Genomic DNA, 10005 nt, shown 5'->3' with positions numbered 1-10005 from the left:
TTATTTTATTTTTTATTTTTGTGGTAAGCGGGCCTCTCACTGCTGTGGCCTCTCCCGTTGCGGAGCACAGGGTCCGGACGCGCAGGCTCAGCGGCCATGGCTCACGGGCCCAGGCGCTCCGCGGCATGTGGGATCTTCCCGGACCGGGGTACGAACCCGTGTCCCCTGCATCGGCAGGCGGACTCTCAACCACTGCGCCACCAGGGAAGCCCCTGATCATGCCTTTTTACTGCAGTGGATTTTATTTAACTGAAAGTGATTTAGATAACTAGTTAAGAAAATTAAAGTGTGAAATTTGATAGTTCCTTAACAGCGATAAATTGAAATTCTGTGTTTGGAAGGCATACAAATACAACTTAAGTGGTAAATGTATCTTTTCTTCCATATGAAATTACTGGTTTTTGTATATTTATATATTCTTTAACCTAGTCATCTTACCTGAATTTTATTTATAATTAAATCTTTTGGAATTTTATTATTTGTTTATTTTAAAAATTAATTCATTCATTCATTTTTGGGCTGCATTGGGCCTTCGTTGCTGCATGCAGGCTTTTCTGTAGTTACGGCCAGTGGGAACTACTCTTCGTTGTGGTTCACAGACTTGTTATTGCAGTGGCTTCTCTTGTTGCAGAGCACGGGCTCTAGGCGCACGGGCTTCAGTAGTTGTGGCACGTGGGCTCAGTACTTGTGGCTCGTGGGCTCTAGGGCGCAGGCTCAGTAGTTGTGGCACATGGGCTTAGTTTCTCCACGGCATGTGGGATCTTCCTGGACCAGGGATCAAATCCGTGTCTCCTGCATTGGCAGGTGGATTCTTAGCCACTCCGCCACCAGGGAAACCTGGAATTTTGTTTTTAAATACTAATGGACACAAGCTTTTTCCCCAAGGAGGACGTAATCCATAACATGGAGATACGGTTACAGATGCATTCAGCTAAATTAATAATGGCAACCCTTATTAGACAGTGTATTCCTTTGGGCAAGGGCCTATCCTCTAGCACATCGTGGAAGCTTAATAAAGAACTCTTGAAGAGTTAATTGATATCTTTGTATAGGACTTGATCCATTAAGATAGATTTCTCAATTTTTTTTTTTAGAAGTGATATTCATACCTGGGAACTGTCATAATTGTTTTAAAAGGTCATTGACTTTAGGTATCTCTGCTTTCTTTCTTTTATTTCATTCATTAACTCATAGTTTGATCTCCATACCATCTTTTCCTCAAAACTTCTGGATCACCAATGGCTTAGTGGTCACATCCTAGGTACCCTCTTTTGCTCTTTACCTTACGGTACTTTTGTGGTATTTGACACTGTTGATCACCCTGTCCTTGAATCTGTCGTTTTTAGCTTCTTTGATGCTTCTCTTCCCTGGTTCTCCTGTCTACTTCCATTTCTTCTTATTTTGAATCTTCTTTTCCTCATCCCTTAAATGGTGCTTTTCCTATAGGGTCATTCAGTTCTTCCTTCTCCCTATACCCTCTCTAAGACATCTCTTCTGTTCCTATAGCTTTAACCTGTACATTTGGGTATCAGACTCAGACTTCTGCTGAACTTAAATTTTGTGTATCTGTTGGACATCTCTGTTTGGATATTCCAAAGATACCTAAAATATCTAAGGAAGTGGTCTGGTTTAAATCTCATTCAGATAGGTTAGTTCTGAAGTATAAAGGAAGCCTTGGTATTAGTTTTGTCTTACAGGCATTCTTAGGATAGTTATTTGGCTGAAGCTATCATTTGGAATGACTGGGTTTTTTTAGGTATGGAGAAATTAGGTAAAATAACTGGTCTGTAACATAGTGAATAAAAGCTTGGGCTCTGAAGTTACTTTGGGGACTTCCCTGGCGGTCTAGTGGTTAAGACTCGGTGCTTCCAATGACGTTATTTTTAATAAAATATATTATTTGGTATAAATTTGATTTCTGGTAGAAATTAATTAAGACTGTAGTTCTGTTAAATGTAGACTTAATCCAGAGAATGACAGACTAGGTCAACAGCTCTTCTTTGAGTTTTAACACTTTATCAATGAAATCTTTCCCTACCCTCTTATTTTTTTTTTTTTTTTTGGGCTAGTAAGAATATTTTTTTGTCTAACACATTTAAAATTTTTACTTTTAACAGAAATTAGCAGAGTACGGAAAGACATGTACAATGACACATTAAATGGCAGTACAGAGAAAAGGAGTGCAGAATTGCCTGATGCTGTGGGACCTATTGTTCAGTTACAAGAGAAACTTTATGTGCCTGTAAAAGAATACCCAGATGTAAGTATATTTTGTTTATCTTCAATGTTTTTTTCCTGCTTCACATACTTTGGGAAGAGATATATCTGATGGTAAATACTTAAGCATTGTCAGCTGCTTTTAAAAAATATTTCATGTGAGGGACTAGAGGCATGAATACTTGGTGTGGATAATTTAATTAAAATTTTTTTTTAAAATATGTTTTTATTTGAATGCTGCTGTGTCACTTTGGAAGTCTAGAACCAAGTAAAGACTTGGTTCTAGATTTCAAATTGAGGCAGGAATTATGGAAAGAGCTTTGGCCTGAATGTCAGAGGGCATCAGGTACAACTTTGTGCTTGTCTTTGATCTGACGTCAGCGAAGCTGTGTCATCCTTTCAGTAAAATGAGAGGCTAGACTTTATGACAGCTAAGGTTCCTTGTAGTGCTAAAATTTTTATCATAACCACTATTTATTTTTTTCATCTTAGTTCCTTGTTCAGCTATTCTCCACGTATCTTGTTGCAGATAGCCTCCTTATACTATACAATTAATTTATAAAAGGCTCCAACTCTTTGCCTTTTGTTACAAAGCCCTACATGATATGGTCTTTTTTATTTCTGACCTCATCTTAAATGATTTTCCCTCTTCCTCAACATACTGCAGTTAAATTGGCTGTTAAGAATAAGTTAAGTCTGTTCCCAGCCCAGGTACCTTTATGTTTGCTGTGTATTGATCTTAACCGGCTGGCTTCTTCTTGTCATTAAGTTTTTAGCTGAAGTGTCACTTCAGAGAGGACTCCTGACCATTTTATCTAAAAGCAATCTGGTTACTCATTATTTCACTTAAGTCTCTTTATTTCTCTGCAACAGCACTTATTATTTGGTATTTTTCTTTTTTATTTTCTTATCTCTCCGCAGCACAGTATAAGGTACTTAAAACAAGAACCTGTTTTTGTTATTTACTGCTATATTCCCAGTGCACATAATATTGGCACATAATAGGTATCCAGTACCTACTGAATGTATAAAGGCAAATTGATGGCTTTTTAATGTGTTTCAGAGGACTTTTCTGAAAGGAAATACAAGAAGGGGTTGGTATTTTAAGGTCAAAAATGTGATGTGTACTCTAAGTTGCATTGATTGTATGGATAGTATTATAGTTTGGAGATGGGAAGTAAATGTTATAAGTTGAGTTAATGGGGAAAAAGTGTTGCTATTTCATAAGATGCGTTTCTAATATAGTTTTCTTACAAGCTAATACATTTACTCTTTTTTTTAGTAAGTATTTTTGATTGCAAATATGTAAACAGTTCTGGATAACATAGGCAAAGAAAGAGTTTGTTGGAAGATAATTGGGTGTGGTACAGAGTGTTAAAGGAATAGCTGGAGAACAAAGCTTCATATAAGACAGGAACCAGGGCAGTTCTGAGAATCTCAGCAGTGGGAGTTTAGACCTTCCCTGTTGAGAGCCTTGCTCTTAACATAATTTGGCATCAGTGCCTCTCAGATTTTATCTTCAAACTTCAGATTCTTAGGAGAGAGAATGTATTTCGGACCAGTCTGCCACGAGTAAGGCCTGGGGTTAACTGACATAATCTAGACGTGACCACCCTGGACCTATTCTGGGTATTGGATGATTCCTTGGTGTGGTAAATTGTGATTTGGGCAGCTGTCCCAATTGGAGTCTACTACTTTTTGGTGTTTCATATCTCCTAAAAGATACCAGCCTTCTCATCTGCTTGTTTGAACTCTAAAGGATAAGGATTCAGCACAGGCCATTAACATAGAATAGGTAAGAGCATGAGACTGTGTTAGAGAATATAACCTTAATCTGCCTGGTCCCCATTCTTTAAGAAAAAATGCTATTCAGGGAATGATGTTTATATTGCATTACTTAAAAGACACATGTTCTGTATAATCCTCTAAGTCAGAAGAGATGTATTTTATATTGTGGGTCCAGGGGGAGGCACCTTTTTACTCTATTCCTGTCCTTTTTCCACCAGTTGAGTTTCACTGTCATGGTCAACTACAGTTGTTGACACGTGTGTTGGAGCGGAACAGTGTCTAGTTCAGTGGTTGTCAAAATGTGGTCCCAGGACTATAGTATCCACACCTCCTAGGAACTTGTAAATGTTCAAGCCCCACCTCAGACTAGATGAGTCAGCAACTCTGGGGCTAAAGCCCAGCAGTCTGCCTTCCAAGCCCTGTAGATGATATTGATGCATGCTAAAGTTTGAGAAGCACTGCTCTCGTTTGTTACGTTGTCATCATAAGCTGGGCTAACAGGTAATCACGTAGGGTCCTTTTACCAGGCATTGTTTCAGGAGGCAGGTGGGGGTGGTGAACTGAACGTCTCTGCTCTTACGGAGCAGGCATTGCAATAGCAGAGACAGACAATAAACAAATGAATATTTTCTTTAGGTTCAGTCAGTGCTGTGGAAAAAAAAGTGGAGTAAGCAGATAAACAGTAGCTATGTGTTTATAGTCAAGGAATCTCTTATAAGATGAAGGGAATGCAGAGACATGAATGGAGTGATGGGGAGGAAGGCATGAAATCGTCTGGGGGAAGAACATTCCAGGCAGAGTGGTCAGCAGTGCAGTGATTCTGAGGCATGAGCGTGCTTGGGAAGTGTAGTAAGACGCGAGGTTAGAAAGTTAGCAGAGGGGCCCTATCCTCAAGGGGCTGTGGGTCCCTGTAGGGATTTCCGATACTGCTGAGTGAAATGGAAAGCCAGGGAGTGCTGTGAGCTCAGTTGGGTTTTAATAGATTCATTCTGGCTTCTGTGTGGAGAAAGGCTATGTGTGATGGTGACAGCAGGGAGACCAGCTAGGGGGCAGAGGAGGAACTTGAACAAGCGGACTTAGAAATGCTTGGATCCTTCATAATTGATGACTTGGAGCCAACAGAATTTGCTGGTAGATTGGATAATGGGGTGTGAGGGAAAATTAGGAATAGCTCAGAGGTTTCGTTTGATTGGAGTAACAGAATCACCAGTTCTTGAGCTATGAAAGACTGAGGGAAGAGCAAGTTTGGGGGTGGGGCTAAGGTTCTGATTTAGAGGTGTTGAGTTTGAAGTCAGACATCCAGATGTGGGCATGTCAAATAGGCAGGTGGGTATATGAGTTGTGGATGATTCTTGGCACCCAAAAGTGTCTATTTTATCAAAGCTTTTTAAATGAGAAATTTAGTTATTCATAGGAGAGAAACAGGTATAAAGCTATTTTGGTCCTCCAGATCATTTTTTTAATACCTTGATTTTAAATTTCTGTTAAAAGAATTTGGCAAAATTGGGATCCGCATATAGTTTTTCTTTGAGGTTATCAATACATACCAAATGAATAGTAACTGTTTTGTAGTCTGTACTAGGAACTGTATCTCATCTTTAAAAAAAAAATTAAATAATGTTAAACAAAATAAAACAGGACGTGTGTTGTGTGTCTGATTTTGGCAGTATGGAAAAGATTTTATTTCAGAATTATGAATTAGATATTGGCCACAATGAAACAAATATGCATTTTTATTACTCCTGTTTTTCTCAATATGTCTTAGAGATCATTACGCATGGTTCTCTCTCACCTCCCCCTTTTGTATGTAGGCTCGATTTTGTGAGTGAATTCTTCCTATTTGACTCAAAAATGCTTTATTAAAGCTTCAAAGGGGCAGTGTAGCACAGTGGGCAAAAGTAGGGACTCAGACTCCTGGCTGGCTCTGCTGCTTGTATTGTGACTTTGGGCAAGTCCGATCCTTAGTTTCCTCATCTCTGTAATGGAGATAATCTCTCACAGGCTTATGAGGGGTTATAAGTGAGTTAATACATGTAAAACACTTGGAAAATGCCATTATGCTGTGTAAGTATTACCAGAATGTAAGCTCCATGACGGTGGGGATTCTTCCCTTTTTTGTATTCTCACTGCCTAGGATAACGTCTAGTAAACAGTAGGTGTATAATAAATATTTGTTGTGTGTATCTGTATGAAAGCCTCACTCTTTCAAATATTGCTGAAATTAAAAAAAATATGTTGCCTTTTGAGTTTGCACGTAGCAACTTATTTATAAAAGTAAGTGTTAATTTGGAGGTATTGTTTTGGAGTTGGCTGTGTATAGCTCTGGGACTGATAAGAAAAGAAAGTCTTAGATCACGTGTTTGAGAAATTAGTGCCTTATAGTGTCCTTCGCAATGTTTTTGAATCAGTGGCTTAATGGTATGGGAATGAGAAGGTAATATGAGTAGCTTGTTGAAGATGTATTAAAAATATTACACATTTATTAATATTTATACTTATTAATAAACCAGACTTGTATTGCATCTCTACTGTGTACTAAGCACGTCCTGGAGGTGGGAATATTAATTTAGTAGAGAAAACTCTTTGACATAGTTGAGGTAATAGTGGGTTTTTGAGCCATTCAGGCCTAGGTTTTGAATCCTGGCTTAGTGCCTTCCTGGCTGTATTTGTCAACAGTCGCCACGGCAGTGCTCCATGTAAGCTATCCTAAAACTCAGTGGCATAAAATAACAAGCGTTGATTTCTGTGCTCTTTATTTAGTCTACACTGTATGTTGGCTGCAGTCCTGCTGATTGGGCTTAGCCGAGGTTGGTCTAGGCCGGCTCTGGGTGGGTTTAGATTACCTTTATGTTCCTGCTGGGCTCAGCCCAAAGGGGCAGCAGCTACTTGGAGCAAGCTCTTTTCATGGCAGGTCACTGGAGTGTCAGAGCCAAGCCAAGCCAAATTGCTTAAACACGTGTAAGACCTCTACCCTTCTTCCATCAGCTAACATTCCATTAGCTCAGTGATTGTCAAGTGGATGATTTTGCCCATCTGGGGCATTTGGCAATTTCTAGAGCTATTTTTGGTTGTCAAAACTTGGCGGGAGTACTAGTGGCCTCTAGTGGGTAGATGCCAGGGCTGCTTCTAAACATCCTACAATGCATAGGACAGCCCCGGCAACCAGGAATTATCCTGCTCCAAATGTCAGTAGTGCTGAGGTTGATAAACTGCATTATCAAGTCACTCCGTCCACATGAGAAGGGGACTAGAATAAATATTAGCAAAAAATAATTGAGGCTATCACATTGGCTTTGAGCACATGTAAACTTTAGAATCTGTTTCCTTGCCTATAAGATCATAAGGTCTACGTCATAGAATTATTTAGAGGAATGAAGATAACAAATATATGGTATCTGGATAGAGCACTCAGTACGGTTCTTATGATCATGACTAAGGAAAAAATTCCTATCCTTGAAGGAGCCCACAGTGTTATATGAAAGAGAAAAGCTATTGCATTATCATATAAGACTATTTAAGTTTATCATACAGTCATAAAATGACCGACGTGGATGAAGACTAAAGTTAATGCATAGGCCATCGAAGTGTTGATTTGGCCAGTTATTAAGGACTTGTTTGAATCCATGAAGATCTTATAAACAGTATATGAATGGAGTTAACTCTGATTGATATAAGTAAAATATGTTATATTTTAATGAGTCAGTAATAATTCTGTCATTAAATTTGCCTGGTTATTGTTTTTGGGTTCTGAGAAATTGTTTTATAGGATCTGCCAGAGTGGTAGAATAAGTTTCAAATAGTGGCAGGGTCTAGCTGTTAGGGATATTAGTTAGCCTGTATATACATGAACAGATTAGATCGCAAAGCTGTTAACTTGAGATATGTTATGACTAAATTGTAGTGAGACTTTACCCAGAAATGTTATATGAAGATAACTTTGATTTTCTGATGTTTTTAAAATGGGTTTTAATTTTGAATGATTATAGCATTAAAAGGTTTGTCTTGGGTCTAGGCTATTCGTGGTGACACATATTGTCAAAGGGTTGTACGATGGGTAAATGCCCTTTCAAATATTTTTTTCCAGCTTGTAGGATTTCAACACGGCAACTATAAATAATAATGTAGATTTATAATGTTTTTCACAGTACACACTAGCTCATGATAATAGTCTATGTCAGTGGTGGAGCATGAGTTTTAAGTCACCTTTCAATTTATTTCTCTTGGGCTTGCAGATAAAATTTGGCTAGTCATAGCTTCAGAGTTAGTATGGAGTTATTCGTAAGTTTCACTTTCTCAAGATTGTCCTCTGCAAATTGCCTGTTGAGCGGGCATTTCTTTTGGAGGAGTTATGAAAAGAGAAAAGGGGTCAATGCAGTTGGTTATCTTTACTTAAGCCTTTGTTCCTTTGACTCTTGTGGCTTTCTTATTGTGTTGAAGGACTGGATATAAACTACTTTCGTCTTTGATCTTCTGAGAAACAAATGGACGTTAAGTCAAAATTTAATGATCTACTAAGTCTCTCTTCTCAATACCAAGGTTAAGCCTTGATTTTTGGCAGGATATGATCTTAATTATAAGTGAAAATATTTTAAAACATCTGCACATCTCTCTTCTTTGGTAATTTATACAGGAAACTCTTAAAGATAGACTGTTGATTTGAAGAAGGTTAGATACATATTTTTATTGAATGGAGTTGTGAAATGTTTCAGATTACATATTAACATTGGAGTTTTTAACTTAGCAGTACAATTTGATAATATAGAGCATGTCTAACTTTCTAAGTTTTAGGTAGAGAAACTGTTATTGTTGACTTGTAACTTTAAACAGATCAATTTAGTGAAGGTCAATTTCATGACATTTGGTTTTGAAGTTTCATTTTTATTTCATTCTGCAAGGATGTATTGAGGGCCTACTGTGTACCAAATATTTAATAGGCTCTTCGTGGTCTGAGATATACTAAATTTCTTAGGATGTTAATAGAAATTATTCCAAAAAGGATTTCAAGACAGTCTGAAAACGAATTTTGTTTAGTTCAGGTTTTTTCAAAATTTAATGGTTTTTAAAATAAGCCCTCTCAGAGTCTTAAAATGTGAATGCTTTCTTTTGTAAGTAATATATTTTGATATTAAAAAGGACTAGTGTCTAGAAGAACAAGTTAAAAGATGGAGTTTGTTTTTAGGGAAGAATTATTGCTTGTAAGCAAATGTTTTCCAGGCTCAGCTGAGATAGAAAGTTTTGTCTGTGATTTATCTTATCCAAAAAGAGTTTGTTAGGATCTGCTCTGTTAAAATTATTGTTACAAAGGACTTACGGAATTAGATGGAAACCTAATTACAGGCATCCACCTCCATATCTCTAAGATTCTCACTGAAATAATCAAAGGAATAAAATACAAAGATTGGAGAGAAACCTGCCTCTCAGGGCTATTGGGTGTTTCTGTTAGATACTAAAGGAAAGCTCAAGATGCTGATCTGCTCTTGGCCCATTTTGGGAAAGCAGTGTCTCCTGGAAGTGAGTGAAGCAGTCAGTAACAGAATCTTCCTAACCCTAACCCTCTCCCCTCCAAAGTTGGCAAATGAAAATGGGGTGTGGAGTAGTCCAAGGTTATACCACTTGAGCTTGGCCACCCGTTTTTGTGCCTGCTTATCATAGGTGACCTAAATTTATTTTGTGAGTAAATGAACTCATCATATGAGCAGAAAACTACTGTAGTTTTTGATAGAACCTGCCTTAACTTTACCCCATGGACATTGAAACAGAACTTTTCAATGACTAGCCTTGGAACTAAATTTAACTATTTCATTGGGAAAGCATATTATATGTCTTAATAAACCCAGCCCTTTAGAACAAAATAGTTCATAATAAATTAGGGACTTCCTGAAATCTAATTTTTGACTTCAATAGAACACTGCCTTTCCTAAGTTCAAAAATAGTATCAGGGGCTTCCCTGGTGGCACAGTGGTTGAGAGTCCGCCTGCCGATGCCGGGGACACGGGTTCG

At 38.0% G+C, this 10005-nt stretch overlaps 1 protein-coding gene across 6 annotated transcripts in view; it reads left to right on the top strand.

Moving 5' to 3' along the window:
- Window positions 1-2121: 2121 nt before the first annotated feature.
- The window catches only part of QKI (QKI, KH domain containing RNA binding), a 104971-nt gene continuing 97087 nt past the window's right edge, over window positions 2122-10005 (top strand). For all 6 annotated transcript variants that reach the window (XM_024763631.1, XM_024763629.1, XM_024763628.1 and 3 more), the window contains exon 1: window positions 2122-2260. In XM_024763631.1, coding sequence (XP_024619399.1) covers window positions 2141-2260 — 120 coding nt within the window. In that variant the 5' untranslated portion in view covers window positions 2122-2140. The remainder of the gene's footprint in view (window positions 2261-10005) is intronic.

The sequence above is a fragment of the Neophocaena asiaeorientalis genome, unplaced genomic scaffold, assembly GCF_003031525.2.
Source record: "Neophocaena asiaeorientalis asiaeorientalis breed wild unplaced genomic scaffold, Neophocaena_asiaeorientalis_V1.1 scaffold704, whole genome shotgun sequence".
Lineage (NCBI taxonomy): Eukaryota > Metazoa > Chordata > Mammalia > Artiodactyla > Phocoenidae > Neophocaena > Neophocaena asiaeorientalis.
Note: the sequence above shows the minus strand (reverse complement) of the source record. Positions and strands in the feature narration are given on the sequence as shown.